The sequence below is a fragment of the Catharus ustulatus genome, chromosome 2 (genome assembly GCF_009819885.2).
Source record: "Catharus ustulatus isolate bCatUst1 chromosome 2, bCatUst1.pri.v2, whole genome shotgun sequence".
In the NCBI taxonomy this organism is placed as follows: domain Eukaryota; kingdom Metazoa; phylum Chordata; class Aves; order Passeriformes; family Turdidae; genus Catharus; species Catharus ustulatus.
The window spans coordinates 99,324,237-99,344,070 of record NC_046222.1 but is presented as its reverse complement, the minus strand read 5'-3'; the positions used below and the strand labels follow the sequence as shown (position 1 = coordinate 99,344,070).

Here is a 19,834-nt window from a genome sequence, read left to right as displayed (position 1 = left end):
CATAAAATGGAACAGGAAGGGGTGAAGGTGTAGGTGGAGTCTTGTCTCTTACAGTGCTGCTTCTGTCTCACACAGTGGTTAGAGAGATTTGGAGACCTAGTTTTGAGGGTTCCCTTGCCATGAAAATAAGAGTGGCTAGCCAGAATGGGATGCACTTACTTAGCTACTGTCAAATGTTAATCAGATTTTTTAAAAAAATCACATGGTTAGTTACTGAGTTTTATCCAAGCATAATCCCTTTAAATGGCATGAGATTACACAGGAGGGAATATAGCTTTGTGAAAACTACATTTGATATGCCACAAACTTATTGTAATTCTTTGCAGAAATTAATGTATCATTACTGCCCTAGCCTCTGTTATACTTTCTTGACAGTTGTTGGTATCAGGCCCAGTGCAAATTATAGTGATAGTGTTTATTTTGGTTGGATGCTAAAAAAACAAAATCAGTGTGGAGAAAAGGTCAGAATATAGTGGAGGAGAAGAGTGTCGGCTGTTTCCATCTTGTGGTGTGTGAGGGAAGGAGAAATTGCACTTTTGGCTCTAGGGAAAAAAAAAAGGAAAGGAAAAAATAACTGAAACCCCATGAAGAATATTAGTTTTTCTCTCTCCAGCCATATACACTGAGGAGTATTGTGTTCTCTTGTCCAGTATAACTCTGCAGGCATAAATAAAATAGAGGTTGGGAGCGGTGAATGCTATAGGGGCAGAAGTGTTGGTATTGCAGAGTGGAGCACTGCAGCAGTGCCTGAGCCATCTTGGGAGCTGGAAACAGATTTAAGTCTGCCCTCCTGATGCTGGACTTGAACTGATTAGTCTAGGCAGATGCAGCTTGCTTGTAGCACTTTGCTGATAGGGACCACATAGCTTTTGGTGTTCTTGTTGGCACATCTTTCCTCCCCTAAAGTAGGATGAAATAAATTCTTTTTATCTTGATTGCGCACCATGGCGCAGTAATCACAGAAACGTGCAGGGGTGTTCTTGTAGCAGTAGGGTCAAAGTGCTTTAGTAAATTTTATGTTCTGAAGGGAGTAAATACTCTGTGGAGTAGCATGAAGTAGTGTTGCATGAAAATGAATGTGGCATAAACAGAAGACATGACAGAGGAGAGAGAATGTGGGAATGTCCAGCAATTTGAAGGCATGTAAGTTAAAACAGAAACAAAGTATTGGGAAGGACTGGGTAAATTACCTTTTTATAGCTGATAAATAGACATTTGTAAAGAATAAGATGACTTCATTTTAGGGAGTTTGTGGTATCTTATTTACTACTTAGGGAAAGGTTTTAAAAGCTGTTGCTTCCACTGAGGATAATTATTTGCTGGAAGAGTAATGTTAAAAAGCCTCATTCTCCACCAAAGGTGGTCTGTTAAGTGAAGTCCATCTGGTTTGTCACTAGCCACTAGACAAAGCATTATCAAGTGTCACTGAGGGCAGTTCAATGTTATGCTTTGATCACCAGAGAGATGGACAGTGGTAACTTAGCTCTTGGTTTCAGTCACCAGCAGGATGCCATCTCCTCCCCTACTTGAGCAGATGCCTGCCAGCTTTGGATTTAATCATATGCTGAGCCATTTTCATACCCCTTTCAGTGTTCATGTAAGGGATACGCATTGTGGCTGTGAGAAAAGTGGGGAGTGGCAAAAATCTCGTGTGGGAAAAGCTGGTGTCTGGCTCAGGTCACTCCCTTTCAGGGCTTTGAGAAATAAAGCCTCTGTGGAGTGGGCAGGATGCCAGGGTTTTGCTGATGTTTCAAAACCCTATGGACTTTTTAAAGATGTAGTGTGCTGAATGGGGGTGGTACCTCCTTGAAATGTTTAATGAAATATGCTCTGTTTGCAAAATACTCTAATGTTCTATTACCAGGGATAATAAATTACACTTAACTTAGCATAAACAAAGAAAGTGATTTCTTATGTGCAGGATCAGGATTTTCTTCTGTGTAATGCATTGTGCAATAAGCTAATTGCAACAAGACTGTTTCTTATTCCTCCTTATGAAGCAAGGCACTGCTTGGAGGCAGAATACCAGACATGATAGACAGCTGGACTAATTTGCTGTGTCTGATTCTCTGTTTCTGCAATAGAAATGGTCTTTACATTTTAAAAGCTAAATGTTGATTATGACTGTTCAGGCAAAATGATACAAATGTGTGATTCTTTTTTTCTGTCCTGTCTTTAAATCTGAATTTGGAGATGTGAGTGTCTCTGATGGATAACTGAATCAGCAGAACAGCTAGCAATATAAATGACTCTGTATGCTTCAGCAAAAAAAATCTCCCGCTTTCTTCAGCAGCTTAAGGGAAGAGAGATATTTTTGTACCCTTTAAGATAACAAAGAACCAGAATTCCATGGTCACCCAGCTTAACAATGGTCAGCCATCTGTATTATGATAAATTCAGTGGCAAGTATTTACCTTTATCCTTAAATAACTCTTGTTCCTCCTTTCCAGGCATCTGTATTACGATAAATTCTATGACAAGTATTTACTTATATCCTTAAATAACTCTGGTTTCTCCTCTCATCCTTTTTGGCACATGATTAATAAACCTTTAGGTATTGAGTGAACCTGTAAGTCGCTATAAATGGTAGGATAAGTCCAAGAGTTTCCACAGAGAATGAAAGCAAATTACCAAGTTTGTTGGAATTACATAATTTTCATCATTTGGTACAAAGAAAGGATTTTAGTTGTCCCATATAGACTAGCATTATAGATAAATATACAAATGAATAGCCATACATATGACACGATTTTAGATTCTTTCACACTGAGTGTTTGATGGCAAATCTGCTTGAGTTTACAGCTTCTTTCTAAGGGGGTGGGAGGAGTCCTGTCATTTGGAATTACTTGGCTGTATAGCTGAGCATGTATGTATTGCAGGGCTGGTGGCTCAGAGCATCAGTGTTCCCAGCTGGATAACTGCTGGGTCTAATAGTTTTTGTGCTGTGTGTCAGCTTAGATCTGACATAGGGTGGGTAGGCAGGGGATATTAACCGAAAGGCTTTTACTGTCATCCCTGAATGTGGTAAGGAGAATTTTTTTTTTTTTTTGCTTTGCTCATGTTTGACAGTTTTAAGACTATATTTATTTTTAGATTAGCTTCTTTGAGGGAAGTTCTAGTGCAATACAGAGCAAATCCCCTTAAAGATACTTGCATTTGTGTGCTCATGGGGCCTGAGTTGCTCTTCATGGGCTGTTAGCTCATGTTACCTCTGGCCTGCCAGGCTGTCCTGGTACTGGAGATGAAGGGGTGACCTGCACCTGGAGTCAGCTTGCTTGAGATGGCATCATCCATGGGCTGCAGCTGGGAGCCTGGAGAATCCCTAAATTGCTCAGGAGAGGCTGGTACCACAGGGAGTGTTCTGCTTATGGTGGTGTTTCCCTGGTCAGCTCTGCTGTCCATGGGAATTTTCCGTAGCTGGCCCTTAGCTTGACTGACTGGGCTTCTCCTGGAATGGTGTTTGAGACTTGCATAATTTATTCATAGCCTGAGGTATCAGGTAAACTAGAGTTAAATTATTCATGTATCTTTATTAAAACGTGTTTGAAACAGGAGCTTGCTTTTTAAAATAAAGGTAGAGCCTTCAGTAGGTATGTTTTGGTGATGCTTCTGTGGGGCAGTTCAGTTGACAATTTGCTGTTTTATAGCTTGGATGTAAACTACTCAAATGCTCATTTGACATTTGCATATTAGGCAAACTTGATGAATTAAAAACATACAAAAATAGACAAACCAAAATGTCCTGATAAACAAGCATTCTCAGTTGGTTCAATGCACAGTCAAGTGTGAGAGATCAAAAAGAGATGCTGTAAATCTTACTCTTTCTGCAAGATGCAGCATGTTGCTTTTGATTTTCTCTTACCTCGTATTTGCCCCACTGTGGTTAAGTTAGAGGAGTGGTAGTGGTGGGAGGGAAGGCTTTAGGAGTGTTTTCTCTGCCTCTCTGTTCTGGCCCAGAACAGAGTTATATTTGGGTAACTCTCAGGACTGTTATTTTGATCTTGCAGATTAATGTCCCTCTAGGAAGAGCATGCATTATTGAGGGATAGATTCCCTATGGGTTATAGGAAGGATTTATTTTTATAAAGCACCCTGTTCTTAAGTGCATAAGCATTTTTATCCTATACTTCATAAATAGGTAAAGATAATTTACTTTAAAAGATGATTTTCTGGGCATAAGGTAAGCCACTTCAGTAGTACAGTGTTTTGAATCTGTTTTGAGGCTGTGTGACATCTGACTTCTGGAGTGTTCAGCTTTTTATTGGTCACTTGCTTTCACTGAGTTCATTAACACTTAGTCCTCCTTTTATTTGAAAGTGCGTCCATGGTTTGGAAATGCCTGTTACTGATTTTTTACTTGTTTTTTAATTGCAGTCTATGACATCTTGTTTTTGAAAAATCATTTTGGAAAAGCAAATCTTGTTAACAGACTTTCTGATTCCAGGAAAATGGGAGTTTTTCTGCTTGCCTTCAATGAGGCTAAGGTTTAATTCATTGTGAATACATCGATTATTTACCAGTAATTTCAAGTACAATGATGTATATTTCTCAGTGAATCACCATTTTCCCTGTATCTTGGTTTGTTTGACCTCTAGTGTTAAGCTGTGAAATTGCACCCTATTAACCCCAAAATATCTTATATTTCAGAAAAACCAGTCTCACCCAAATCAGGTACATTGAAGAGTCCACCTAAAGGCTTTGATACATCTGCAATTAACAAAAGTTACTACAATGTGGTGAGTGATGATTTTTTTCCTCCATGTGAGCCGTTATCTACAGTAGAAGGTCATTTAACGAAATGCTCTTATCTCCACAAAAAAGGCAATCTTACCAGGAGGTACCAAAACTAGATGGGGTATTGGTGGATTGTCATATAAACAAGATTATTATTAGTTTATTTATTAGTTAATCCATGTGTGGATTCTTAAACATGGTGCAAAAATTATAGTCTAAATTAAGTGAATAATTGGCGTTTGTGTAATGTTATGCTCATTTAACTTGTTTTTCTAGTTGTTAATTTCCTTTTTCTTTCCCGTCATGTGCCATCAATATTTCCCAATCTCTATGAAATACTGAAATTCTGCTGTGTTAAATTAAGTATATTTTTGTCCTCTTTGTTGAATAAGAGATCATTTTAAAATGTTCAATTTGCTTATTTTGTACTGATGCTTGTAAATCAACTCTGTTGTTAACTTATGGAACCTCTCCCTTACACTGCTGGATAGATTTCATAGTAAGGCAGTACAGGCAGAGTGAACCTTTATCACAGTCCCAGGAATTCTTAACCTGGTACTCAGACCTCTTTATTAGATGCATGTAAGAAACATACCCAACTCTCTTTAAGCATGTTGTAACCATGTTGAGAATCATTTGTTTATTGAGTAGAAGTAGATACACTGGGAAGCAAAAAAGCATCTTACTGTTTTTAAGCACTGCTCCCTGCTGGTGTAAAACCAAACCACAACCTTCCTTTCCCTTTTTTTCCAAGCAGCTGTTTCAATTTATGTTTTCATTTTATATGTCAGTTTTTAAAAAGGATCATAAAGCGTAATTTTCTGTTTTCATCTTGTGTGGTTGTGGCACGAATAGCACCTGGAAGAGCAGTGGTGTTTTGTCTTTAGTCCCTAATTGCAAGCCATGAAGCAACCTCCTGCTCCTCCATCTGGCTCTGTTCCTGCCTCTGTCAGTAGCTGCAGTTCAGTGCTGAAGGGAAGGCTGCAGTTCTTTGTCTACTGCGTCCCACAACTGCTGGTCACAATGGAAAGTATCCGTGCAGACAACCCCTTCCCTCAAACTGCAGGAAGTAATGGTCTTGCTGTGGTATATCCAGGGACAAAATAGGGGATTGATTTCACTTATTTTTGTTTTCATTGTATCTCTTAATAGTATTTTTTTGTTTTTGTTTAAAGTTACTGTAGTTTGTGGATGCAAATTTGAGAGGTGAAAGAGTACTGAAGTGAAAATAAGAGCAGGTAAATGTTGAATTTGTTCAGGCATCTAAGTTATACCATACAATTTTGATATATCATCTTTGGTTTGTGTGATTTTTATAATTGCTCCCTGGATAACCTGTTCTGGAGGCTCAAGCTACTATACTTTGGGAAATACACCTGTAGCTGGCTTTTAAAGTAGTTTAATTAAAAAACAAACTATCCAAAAACCCCCAAACCCTAATGACCATCATATACCTACTTTTAGGATTAGTTTATTTTTCATTTTGCTCAGATGCAACTTTCTTGTGCAAGTAACCTGATGTTATGAGATGGCAAGTGTTTTGACTGCTAGTTACTTGACTGTTGATGACATTGTAGGGGGTGAAAATGACCAGTTCATAATAATATAGAGATATTGTACATCACAGCACTGACACTAGGCTGCTGTTCTTAAGTCTGTCTGCAATGAATTGGGTAATTGCCTTTTCACGTTTTTGGGAAATGCCCTTACTTTTTTTTCTAACTCACCATTTTTTCTTCTGGTTTAGAAAACGAGAGTCTGTGCTGTAGCATGCCCATTGTTTCAGAGAAGTGAGATTGTACTGCTGTGTCTGAAACATAACTTAGACATGTTGATGTTTATGTTTTGTTGAAATACATTTTGAGCTTCTGATGACAATATGTCTATAAAATGTTTTCAATTATTATTAAATATGTATGATTTTTATGTTTTACATATAGATAGGACAAACAGCAAACCTGTTCACTTCACTTCTGAGTTGATTTTGTTCTAATACCTAAGCAGCAGACACAGGACTTCTCTGTACTATGCATCATCAGTCTCTACTAATAATAAAGTTGAGGAAAAAGCAGAAGAGCTCCAAAAAAACTTCTTCAACTGGTAGTTGAAAGGATGTAGCTCAAGTGAAGGAGTGAATGTTAAAATCCATATTTAAGGTCTCTTGGCTACCAAGCTTGAGTTTAAACTGGTGCTCTGGGTCTGTGTACTGTTTTGGGTTTGTGGCTGTTCCTGCATGGGATGTGCTGAGACTCTATAGTCCTCACAGTTATTTATTGCTGTTTACCCTAGGGAAGGTTTTGTGCAGGCAGCACCTGAAGGTACATTTGTTGGACTGAGGACAAAATCAAAGGGCAGCTCACAAAGGGGTAGGAGAGGCTCCTTTTCTGGGAGGAGGACTGGGATTAGCTAAGGAAAAAGTACTTAATGTCAAGAGGAGACTGCTTTCACCACCTTCTTCTGCTCTTTGCCCCCTTGTGAACATATTCTGTACTTCTGTGGGTTCACAGCTCTGTCTGGAGTTCGTGAGACAAATCACATGCTTTCTTAGTCTGTGTGCTTAATTAGTTACTCCTTGCACTGCGTGTTGCTGAGAGGACAGACATTTGTTATGTATGTACATTTGACCTGGCTTAGGAAGTCAGGTTAGTAGAGAATTCTGAGGTTTTGTGCTCCATAAAATGGTACAAGTCTATAGTAGTGCATAATATGAACCAGACTTGTGATGAAGCATTTTTCATGTAGGAGTAATTTAGTGGCCTATTACTGAAAAAGTGGGTGTATTGTTGCATGTTATTCCCTGAAGACAAAGCAGGCATTACTGAGTTTTATTTTTACTTCGGATCCCTTGAGGGTTTATAACTTTGTACCCAGAATAAAGTCAGGTTCTCTCCATTTACAGTTGCTTTGAGATTAGGTTGCTGTTCTAAAAGCAGGTGAGGAAATAGGCAATTTTCTCCACAGTTGTGAGTATTTGGATGACCATGTTTCCTTTTAAGTGTTTGTGAAGTAGTAGAAAATAAACACTCCTTTTGAGGCCACACTTCTAAAATTGGATCAAGTTGTTTACTGAAGTTCACAGAGGTTTTTGAGGACCCTCAAGATCAGGGAAACTTGTGCAGTTCTTTACATTGCCCCTCTCAAGGGCCATGTTTTAAGGAATTAATTGTGTAAATTCTTGTAATCCAGGAAAATTACATACTGATCACGATTTTGCTCGACTATGTGATATTTTGGTTAAGTGCCATACTACTATGATAAAATGTGAATGTACTACAAAGTCATGCCCAAGTATTCTCTGAGCTCTGCCTTTTCTCCCACCAATTTGGAAGGTGATCTTCACGTAGGTGATTTTAAATCCATCTTTGGGCGGTGGTTATGGCCTTAGGGAGATGGCTCAGGTTTTGTGTGACAGAATTGTTAATTTTGTGTGCCATGTGATTGAGAGAACTGGTGCTGTCTGAGCTCAGTTTCTGTGCCTGCCATTCATCAGTGTTACGGACTGCAAAGGCTGCCCCTTCAATGCTGCTCTTTTGGTACTCGGTCGGATCTGTGCAAATGTTGTGGTGGAGTTGTGGAAACAAGGTCTTCGAGGTCTCATGGGGTCTTGCAGCAGCCAGAATGCACAGAAAACAGGAAAGGGAAGAAAGGTGATTATTAGATCATGCGGACGAGATGTGGATATGAGGAATGTAAGAGATTTCTGGTGCCAGAATACTGAGTTGCAGTAATGACTACTTGTCACTTCAAAGCACAGTCCAAGAGTTTAATCCTCATAGCTTCTCAGTGAGGTAGGTAAGTCAAGCTGGAAGAATGCAAGGTATCACAGAAATTATGTTGTAGAGCTATGTAAGCAAGATTATTCTTTAAAAAATATATTCAAAGTAAAAAAAAAGTTGTATGCAGTGAAAACTGTACTTTTTAAAAAGAAAGGATAATGGATTTAATGTATTCTGGGGGCTGTTGAAACTGTGTTTATCTCAAATATTGTGTAACACGCAAACTACTAGAATACAAAGATGTGTAAGTGTGTCTGATACTCTGCACAGGTTTTGTGGCATAGTTTTATTCACAGTGGCATTAATTTTCCTTTTTCCACTAATTGTCAGGTTACTAATTCTAGTTTTTAAGCTTTCTTGTTATTACCTGTTCCTGCACTTATGTCTTTTTTTCTCTAATCCCATGTTTTCCATATGGCAAAGAAAATCCCCAAACAAAAATCCAAACCAGCACAAGGAACATAACAAAGTGTGTCCAACACGAAACTAGTTTTATTTCAAGCTTTTCAGGCAGCCTTTTAGAGCACAGAATGGAAGCTGTCTTTGAGAAAATGGGATAGTGGTGCAGTCTTTCAAGATGTTTATCAAATTTGTTGATTTTTATCTTTAAGTGTCTTTTAATAATATTTGGTTCATCAGGACAGTTTTTTTTCCCCTGGCTTTCAGTCTCCTGTTGCCTACTAATTTTTCCTGCCAGTGTAATGACTTTGGGCTGGGAGATTTTTGTGGGAAAAACCATATTGAAAAAGATTGGTTTTGCACTTAGTTTTGAACCTCAAGGAGGTTCAAATTATTTTTATATTGCCATTTGAACGATTTGCTTTCTTTGTTTTATATATATATAAAAGAGAATATGGGGGTTAGTTATTGCTGTGATTGGCAGAGATATTTTATTTGCCTGGTCTAAATAGTCAAAACTCCTTAGGTTTTTAAAAATTTGTGTGCCCTTATTATACTTTTTGCTGTAATTTCCCAGTTAGTAGCCATAACTTTCCCTGTGACATTCTTCTGTCACAGTGTTTAGCAGAGAATGGAGACATTTTAATCTTCAGTTCAGGATTCAGACTTGCAACAAAAGAATGGACTCAAAAATGGTTTCTCTCTCTCTCCCCAAATGAATAGAAGCATTCAAGGAATAAGCAGAATCAATGACACCAATGAAAGGAGCAGTGAATTCTTCATTGACATACTGAACTATTTAAAGTTATTTCATCAGGTTTGCATTTAGGAATGAATGGCTTTTTTTATTTCCTGAGAAGGAGTATTGACTACAACAGTGAATAATACACTCAATTACAGTCATTCCTATAAATGCTGAAATGAGATATTACTGTAGGCTTGACAAATATGGCATGTAACAAAATGAGGTTTGTGGTGTGCCTTATGACCAGTGAATAGCAGTAAGTTCAGCTCTGTTCACTAAACTGCATTTAATTCTGATGATTCTCTTGCTAAATAACTTTTTGGAGGCAAAAAATCAGTTGCCTTCTAGAAGCACAGTAGAACCTGATGTGATTATATTGGAAGATATTCTAAAGCAGCCTCCCAAGAAGTGGCCTGACTAAAATGCTTTCCTGTACATACTTGGGGTTATTCTAGTTGTTTGATTTATATTCAGCCAAAACCTAAGTGTGTGCTGTATTTAATAAATACCTGGTTTTGCATCAGTCTGTTGTAATTTTCTTATTGTGTGTAGTCCAAGCGTAAGGTTAGGCAGTACTATTTAAAAATAATGTAATGGTGCTAATTGGTATGTTATTGGTAAGTTGGAAATGACTTGATTTTTGTAAATCTGTTAATATTCAGGTGTTCTAGAACCTTTAGTGCATCTGAAAATTCCACTAGCAACATTAGTTGTAATATGTTGTAATTGAGACTGAGAAAATGACACTGTTCATTTCTGTTGCAACTTCTATTGTGCTTTACCATCCTCTGATTATATGTGACTGTTGAGAAATATGTAGGGGGAGTAATTACCCCTGGCTTTGGAATAAAACTCTGTGTAACTCAAATTTTGCAGCAAAATGTGTAGTGATTATCCTGTTAGCTTCCATTTTTTTTTTATGTGCCTAAAGGATGGCTCATCTTGTGTGTAGTTATTTCTTTTCCCTGTGAATTTCATAGATATGTAATATTCAGTTTTCTTGCTGATATTTACATTTTTAAAGTAGGGACTCTAACTTAAATTTTTCTCATGCTAAATAAATCATAGTATGCTTTAAAACTGGTATTGATATATCTTAAGAAGTGCCAATTAGCAATTGTCATTTATTGTAGGTGCTACAAAATATATTAGAAACAGAAAATGAATATGCTAAGGAGCTACAAACAATGCTTTCAAACTACCTGCGACCACTGCAAGCCAGTGAAAAGTATGTGAGTTTGTCCTGTGTTTCAAATTAAACTTGAGATCTCTCATGTGTTGGGGAGGGTTAACGTGGTCAAAATGTCGATGTCAGTGTGAATTTACCTCTGTGAACTGTGTGATTCTGAGGCAGGGATTGCTTTTATTCATTTTGCTTGCTGTCTGAAACAGTCAGGTCCTTGATCTAAGAACCAGTAAGCATTTTCTTTCAACGCAGTGGATAGTATTAATGCACAATTAGTCAATAGCTGCAAACCTAAACATGTTTTATTTGCTTTGGCTCCAGGTTAACCTTGACAAATACTTCATACTTAATGGGAAACCTGGAAGAAATAAGTTCTTTCCAGCAAATGCTTGTACAGTCTTTAGAAGAATGCACCAAGTAAGTACCATGCATACTGCGTAGAGGAAATGCTAGCGTGCAAGTTATCTTCTATTACTCTACTTGTTGCATATTTTGTTTGGCATAGGTTTTTTCCATTTTACTTCAAGAGTTGTTGCCAGAGCAATACAGTAATTGATATTTGGAGAATATATTGATTATTTGTATAGATACATATTGGCCCTAGGATGCAATTGCAAAGGTGGAAATTTTGATATAGTTTAAAAGAAATTTTGAATTTTCATTATGCAAGTGCATACCAGTAGGAAAGTGGTAGTTTTGGTTTTGGGGGCATGAGTTTTAAGTATTTTCTTCAAAGTAGAGAAAGAAAGAATGGAGGAACCTTATGTGATGGTGGAACAATGGAGAAGGAGGTAAGTGACTTGGATGAGGGACACTGTATGAGAATGCTTGTACTTAGTGTTCTTCTGGTCTGAACAAAAGTGGTCATCAAAGTGTGCTAGGAGAGAGGTCTGCAGGATAGGCAGAAAGAGTAACCTGAATTAAATAAAACCCTCAAATGCTTGTCCTGCACCATATAGGAGGCATGGAGCACAGAAAGAAGAGTATGAAGACACTAGTCCTTCTTCCATAACTTAGGCTGAAGTGGTAACTCAGTATTTTTCAGCTTGTTACCTCAGCACTTGGGAGTATAATAAAGAAGGTGACCATATTGCCTTTGGATTGTCCTAACAATTTTCTGAAACTCCACTGAAAGTGTAATTTACATTCCTAACCACAGTTGTCATTTTCCTTACCTATATCCTAGTTTTTGTCTGACCACATGGTGAGCTAAGGCAATTTCCTAATCCAAATTTCCTTGGTTTCTGCCAAGTTAGTAATTTGAATTGCTGCTAAGGGTTTAACAAGTTTCAGTTTGCTGTGAGAACAAATTAATGTCTTGGATGGAGGCGAAAATACCTCTTTTGGTAACAGTAAGCTTTGGATCACCTCGGTATGTTTTGTTTAGACCTTTCCCTCCTCTCCCCTGAGCTGCTCTGTGTAAGAAGCAGCCTTGTAATGATGAAGTATAAACTTCATCTCCACTGGGCAGTAACATATGTTTGGTACTGGTGCTGATTTCAGATTCCACACCCTCCCACCACCCACCTTCTGTCCCTCTCTCCTCCCTCTGGGTAACTTAGACCAGCGAGAGGGGAAGGCAGGATGGTGTGTAGTTCACATGGCACTTTAACAGTGTAATAGAAACATTCTTGAAACATGCTGTGAGAAAGAAGGGTAGACATTCTGACTTATGATGTCTAAATCTCTGAAAGTGCCCATTTGTTGACATACTCAAATGTTTCCTTTTGTTTCTTGTCACTGCTCTTTGTTGTCTCGTTTGCTTGTTAACTGTGATTTTGTTTCTTTGTATCAGAAGTTAGGGAAATTAAACACTTTCCATGGAACTGACTGTCATCTTTTAAAACTTTTTAAGGTGACCTTAAAAAGAGAGAAAAATACTATATACCTTTAAACAAATATAATGCAAAGTTCTTTTTAACCTGCAGTGTAGGTTAATGTGATATGATAATGGAGCTTCAAGCTCAGAAAGCTCATTAATAAGTCTGCTTGGCTTAAGCTGTTTTAAAGCACCTTTTCATAGTGTCCTTTATTTCTTCTTTGTGCTGAGTGAAATGTTGCTGTATAATAAACTAGGAACATACTAGACACTACTAGGTGGGCAGAGAAAGCGATGCCCTAGAGTTAGTGAAGCGTTATTGCAAACATTTTGTCTTATTTTCATTTCATAAATATGCTCATCGTGCCGACTTGTATTTTCAGTTTAATTTTCATCATAGCACATTAACTTGTACATACAGCATCTTCCTGTTTGGAATCTAATCTACTAATCCATCGTGATTCCCATAATGTAGAAGAATGCCTAGAATGCCTGCTCTGTGGTTTTTTTGTGTGTTTTTTTTTTTTTTTTTTTTTTTGTGGCTGGTGAACCTGTTCTGTAAACTTAGGCTAGCTCCCAGGCTGAAAATAAGTTTTTTATTTTAGGCAGAAGGGTCAAAGTTTCATCACTGATGCACTTCATATTGCAACATCTGGTGTGTTGCTTGACTTTAACTTGACATATCAGAATGACCAAATGCTGTCATCCTACCGATTGTAATGCTGCCAACATACCTGTCTTGACAAATTCCTTTTCTTGGGCATGAGAGTTAAAAGTTTTTTTGAATTCCACACCCACCTTGAGACAGTTTGTCATTTGAGTTTTCTCCTTTACAAATCCTGGCATGTATTTCTGTGGCAGAAACTTTCCTAGACTTTCCTTCTTTTTGTCTGTGCTACTTAGGCTTATTGAGTCCTCGTGCTGTTAAACTTTGTGGGTTTTTTTTCAGAACATATAATGCTGTAGTGGGTTCTTTGTGTGTTTTGGGGGATATGGTTACTTGGATATGGTTTGGGTTTAGTTGTGTACCACACTCCCACCCTACCCTCAGCTTTGAATGTCTTCTGCTTCCTTAAGGGTTTGTCTTTGAATTTGTCTAAGTTGGGGTTATTTCCACCTTTGTAACTTCTCTTAATTTACCAAACAAAAGTGGTGCGTGGAATAAATCTAACTAGTATTGAGTGAAAATCTTCTAACTGATAGGTTTCAAAGGTGGTTTTTTTTTTTTTTTTTTTTTTTTTTTTTGGCTGATCAGCTTCCAGTACACTTGGTTCATTGGCAGAAAAGAACTGTAACAGACAAACCAGAGATGTTGTTGGAGTCTTCAGTTGTGAAAGAGCAGATTTCTGACAGTGAAACATAGCAAGACTGCTCTCTGCTCTGGTCTCTTGAAGACAAATGTGGTCCAGTGCTCTAGGTCTCATTCCAGGTCTCTGGTCCTGTGCCAAAGATCAGTTCTGCAGTAGTTCACACAGCAAAAGTCTCTTGAACCTAGTCAGTTCCATCAGGTGATTTCTGCCCTGATGTAAATTATTTCTATTGGAAGTGTTTCTCTATGGGTGTTTTTGTAGCAGAAGAAGGAACCTGATTTGATCTCCTGCTCCAGAAAAGATTCTTCCATTCACCTGGAGGTAGAAGCTGTCAGTCCATGGCTGTATTCTCAATAAGGGGGGACACATGACACACAGGCTGGCTGGTGACACCAGCCTACATGGACTGCTAGATATGATCTCCTCTGTAGCAAATTGAAGTCTTTTACATATTATCACAGGCTTACCTTTTTGCCCTTTAGCAGCCGTAGCTGGGGTTTGTCCTCTCTTTCCCTCATGTCCCTGCTCTTGCAGTTGCAGTAACTGTCTTGTTCTGTGTTTAAGTGCAAGCAGATACTTCATGTTTGGGGTTGATCCTGAAGTGGAATGAAATTTTAAAAATTTTTTAAAAAAACCAAGCAACAAAAACAGAGGGGAGAGGTCAGAGTGTGAGGGAGAGACTATTTAAATCTAGTCCCAAACTCATTACTATTTCAGGTTTGGTTTTGGAGTGCAGATACAAGTTAAGTCTATTAAATCCCAGTATCATCCTTTACTTTTGGTTATCATGAGTATCAACAGAAATAAAGCTATCAATATTAGGGGAATTTAAACTTGGTGTCCTTAGATATCCTGAAACAAACATGCATAGTAACTGATGTCTGAGAGCTAAGACAATTAGACAATTAGTGAAAGGTATGGTAGTGACCCTGAAGGATTGTGACTGAAGGATTGTGAATAAATTGAGTTGTGCCTCAATTTGTGCAAACAGTAGCTCAGAAAATTGCAAAGTGGCCCCTTATTTCAGTATCTCTGTTAACTGTGGATACCATTCAATTTCTTCACAAGCTGCACCCTTTGAAGTTCAACTGCACTTTTTATTTTTTTCTTCAAGTTACTGTGCAGTGGCTACCCATTGTAGGTCTGGAGAAACAGAGCTGATAACTATTGGGTGCAACTCCAACAAGCAGACAATGTTAGGTAGTTTAGATGCAGTCACATGGTGATTCCTCTAGCATATATACAAGAGCAGAAGCTTTATGGTTCTTTTACATTTGCAAGTGGAATTAAAACATGCATCTGGACTTTTCTTAACTGAAATTGGTATAACTTAAATATATGTGTAAATATTTGTGATTTCTTTTTCATTAAAGTCCCAAATATTAGAAGAATATTGGGATGATAACTTCAGAATAAATTGTAAAATAGCTATGATCCTTATGGAACACATTAATTACTAGAAGGTTTATATGATGTGCTGATAGGCATTAAATTGTTGGCTTTTTCAGCAGGTAAAGCAGATAAACTATCTGCTGAAAAGTAGAGCACTTGCAACTAAAATGTGTGGATTAGAAAAGTCAAAGGGGATGAGTTACCACCCCCTTACAAAATCTATTAAATATCTTAATTCAACAAAGAATGTGCAGTATAAAGTGGCAATGAATGCGCAACATGTGAAAGAGAATAATGTCAGTCTTTGATTCTGCTAAAAGAACTGCAGACTGAGAAGACACAGATGTCTGCTTGGTGCAAGCAACCATAATTCACCCTCCACCCCCATCACTACAGTATGAAATGGGAATTTAACCATTTTTAGCAACTGTTTATTGGAGCCTCTTGCTATTTAATACTGAGTTATATTCCTTGAGTATGTCTTCAGAGTTTGAGACTTTGGCTGCATCTATTACTTGAAGAATGTATTATTAGCTCATGCTAGATTTATTAAAGGGGACCAGCTGCTAGGCAGGAAATGCTGCTTGGCAAGGCTGTAAGAATAGCAGTATGCTGGGGAATGCCCTTGGTTTTTCCCTAAATACCTGCAAAAGCAGCCACTATTGACTTCAGTTTTAAACTTTTTAAGCTTGCATCTTTTATTTTTAGAATGTGAGCCCTAGGCTTTGATATAAGCAGTGCTGATATTGTGACCTGAATGTGTCTGGCATGATGTGCTGGGGATTCAGCTGTCATTTTCTGGGTGTCTGTAACAAGCGTTGCTCTCAAATCAGGGAGTGTGTTTTCTCTGACTTGTTTTTGGCACTCCTCTGCAGTCAATTTTTACTTCATTTTGGGTAGTCTTCCCATGCAGAGGGGCTGAACAGCTCAATAGGAGACAGACACTGTTTTGGAATTTGGGAGAGAATTTCTTGGGATGAACTTTGAATTTGGACTGCTATGAGCAAACCTAAGGACTGGGACAAGATGACTGTGTTTGAGAATGGGAACATCCCCTGCTCGCAGGAGTGGTTGTCCTGGAAAGCTGAATGGTTTCTTTCCTGCTGAAATTCACTGGAGCATCTCTTAGTTTTTTCTAAAGGAGATATGCTGAATATTGATGTTTAGGAACTTTATGAGCATATCTGGGACAACTACAGAAAATACTGACTTAATTTTTTTCAGGGAAAAAAATTTCTTCCAGGAAGAATTATTGGAACTAATCTTAGAATGAAGCTCTTTGACTGTGCTAACAAGACTGAAATCCACTGTCATGTCTTGCAAGGAAGAAAAAGTTCAGCATATTTGTTAGGCAGTGCAACCTTTATGAAAGAGAGCAAGTGCATGGAGAAATTGAAGCATTTCACCTTACACATGTTGTACAGTGCTTTAGACAAGGTGTCAGGAGTAAGTTTGTCATCTAGGACTGATGAAAGCAGGTGGCCCATCTTCTGGTTAACTTCAATGTGGGTTATACAATTGACCATACAGCCTCCTGCTAAAGAGGCTTAGCCCCTCAAGTGGGAGCTGCTCTGTAGAGAAGAGTTTTGTCCCTTCTGTTGCCCTTATGCTATCGCACAAATCCAAACCATGGTCCCCTGCCAGCTAAAAAATTAGGTCTGCCCCAGTCACACCCAGCACACAATATACACTGCTTTTCTGAGCTTTAATTAATTTCTCTGTCTGGTTGATATTACAGTATTTTTGTCTTTATTGCTCTGGTTTTAGGTTGCCTGAAGCTCAGCAGAGGGTTGGAGGATGTTTTCTAAATTTGATGCCACAAATGAAAAGCTTATATCTCACATATTGTGCCAACCACCCGTCAGCAGTAAATGTTCTTACAGAACACAGGTACGTTAACTTTGTGGTCTTTTGAGTCTGATATAAAAATGTATGTAACAAACTTCAGTTGTAAAGCTGTGACATCTCTTTTGATATGTTTGGTGTAATAAACTTGTTCGAGAAAAAAATTACACTTCTTAAAAAAAGACAAAATGACCTGTAAAACAAAGCTGTTTCATGTGATCAGGATAGCTTGTCACTTTTGTTAGTGTATTATCAGCTATTTGAGATAATTTTTTTCATTGAAAGAAGACATGCTGGACTCTGAATATGTAAACCAAAGTTTACTGATTGTTGTTTTGATCTCAACATTTTTAAAACAAGCAAGTTTGTGGAATTATGGCAAGACTGATGTGATTTAGACTTCTTAGATGGTACATTGTAACTTAGCCCTGTAAATGCCTGTATATACTTAACTTCAAAATGTATTACACCCTTAGCTTTATGTTTGAGTGATATGAGGGAAGTGTGAGTTTTACAAAATTACTATTTTCTGTAAGAAGTAGGATGCTTACTTAACACAGTTACTAACATGCAGGTTACTCAGCTTTTGGACAGACCTTGAATTTGCATAGAAGATGCCCTGTATCACATTGAGGGAAAAGTATTGAGGCCAGAATTTGATTGAGACAGTCAACTTTCACAGGCCTTTGCTATATACTTGTATTCTGATGACCCTTGTGCTGAAGCAGCTGTTCGTTTGGGGTTAGCTGTTAGTTTTAGCTGTTATTTTTGCTTGCTTGTGATGCACAACAGCACCATGACTACTTCTTGGAGGTTAGCTATAGGACAATTCTAGCAGGATATATGTTCTTTTTGCTTCATACACCCCTCTCCTTTTTTGTCTTGTTGCATTGGACTAATGACATTTTGTACTCTTAATACTTAGAAAACAAAGGGGATCATAACAGTTTTTTCCCTATAATCTTAGTTTCTTTCAGAAACTCAAATTTCATTTTAACAGTAACATTATGGCATGTTTGTGAGCTTTACTTATAATATTATGAAGACAAAAAAACTTTTAGCTACCACATACTCTGAACTTTCACTTATATTATTAATACGTTCCAACCCCAACTGGAAAAATCAAGCTGCAAATTCACGTTATAAGCAGAAAGAAGGTAAGTTTTTGTCATTAGAATTCAGCAATGATGCAATCCCAATGTGTTTGCTTTCTTTCAAGTGACCCTCTTCTTAGTACCATTTTCTGTAAATGGTTTTTAATATTCTTGGGCTTGGAATTGAGTCTTTATACTATTTCCCAGAGGTCTGGAATTTAACCTATAGGTGGGAGATGGTAGGTGACAGCAAAGTTATCATCTACATTTTTTCAGCTTCAGGGATATCTTTGGTATCTCAGAACTCAGAGAAATGGTGATAGAAATGCAAGGGAGGAAAGCTCTTTCTTCTGCAGATGGAGAAGAGAAGCATTTCTTCTCTTTCATGTTTCTTTTTGTGTAAGATCTCTTAGAGACCTGAAGCTGAATTTGTCTCCTGGTGGAGACAATGTAAGTATCATAGAGGAGTTGATTAATTCGGTTTGGAAGTTTGTTCGTATGAGATAGCTCAAGGGAAGAGAAGTTGAGATAGCTTTCTGTTTAGTGCTATTGTGTTACTAGGCATGAGTCAACAGAATTGCCTCCTTTTCTTTCTAATTACCTCAGTTTCATTGCTCTAATACCTTAGTTTTTGTTGTTCAACACTGCTGTAGGTAGCAAGTGGCCTGACTAAATATCCTGCTTGTGTTGGTTGTCATGAAGAAATCAGAAGGTGGCTTTAAGCAGTTCTGAATCTCTTCCTCTCAGAATGCTAGAAAACTTTAAAATTACATTGTTTCAAAGCAAGAGGGAAAGAGAGAAATAACAGACTGGTTGGAGACATGAAGAAATGTAAAATACTCAGAACTGTCTTTTTGTCTGTTTAGCTGAAATGATTTTAGTGTGTAAAAAAATCTCCTATAAAAATTAATTTTAAAATTGCCATGAGGTTTGAGGATAGCCATGATTGTAGTAATGCTGAAACAATTACACTGCAGTTCATACTGGGTAAAGTACAAGGTTTAAAGTTTTTATGAAAAGGCAATGTTAGTTGGTTGTTTTGTCAGTACAATTTTAGAAGAGGGTCCAAACCCATGTATTTTAATACTAGCAAAAGTAGGGCAAAGAAATAAGTTTATGTGAAATGCTTGGATTTTAATGTCATGTTTGACATCTCTGGAGCAGTTTGATTTGGAACATAAATTCTTACTGTCTACAGAAGGTTATTTCTTGCCATGAGCTCTATGCAATTCATAAACTGAACACATTTGCAATAACTGTACCTCTGAAAGCGTTTTTACAAATAAAAACCTAGCAAATGTCAAATGCTTCTGTCACAAAATTAGTATGTTCTTCTCTGTTTATTAGGCTTCTAGTTTTTCTGGTAACCCCTACCAACAAAAACATCTAGATAATTGCTCTAGATGAAGATTTTAAAAATATTTATAAAATACACTACTTTTATTTTTTTACTGTCACTAGCTAAAAAAATCTTTGAGGAAATTGGCTGAAACATTAACTGTATTCTTTCTTCAGAGTGATTGCATCACTTACA

The 19,834-nt window shown here is 37.6% G+C and overlaps 1 protein-coding gene across 4 annotated transcripts in view; it reads left to right on the top strand.

The window, feature by feature from the left end:
* ARHGEF7 (Rho guanine nucleotide exchange factor 7) overlaps positions 1 to 19,834 on the top strand; it is a 116,181-nt gene that overhangs the window by 56,142 nt on the left and 40,205 nt on the right. For 3 of the 4 annotated variants that reach the window (XM_033052737.2, XM_033052738.2, XM_033052739.2), the window contains exons 6-9: positions 4,648 to 4,736; positions 10,788 to 10,882; positions 11,162 to 11,257; positions 17,129 to 17,251. In XM_033052737.2, coding sequence (XP_032908628.1) covers positions 4,648 to 4,736; positions 10,788 to 10,882; positions 11,162 to 11,257; positions 17,129 to 17,251 — 403 coding nt within the window. Of the gene's footprint in view, positions 1 to 4,647; positions 4,737 to 8,216; positions 8,382 to 10,787; positions 10,883 to 11,161; positions 11,258 to 17,128; positions 17,252 to 19,834 lie in introns of those variants that run through there. The other variant, XM_033052740.2, reaches the window with a different exon arrangement.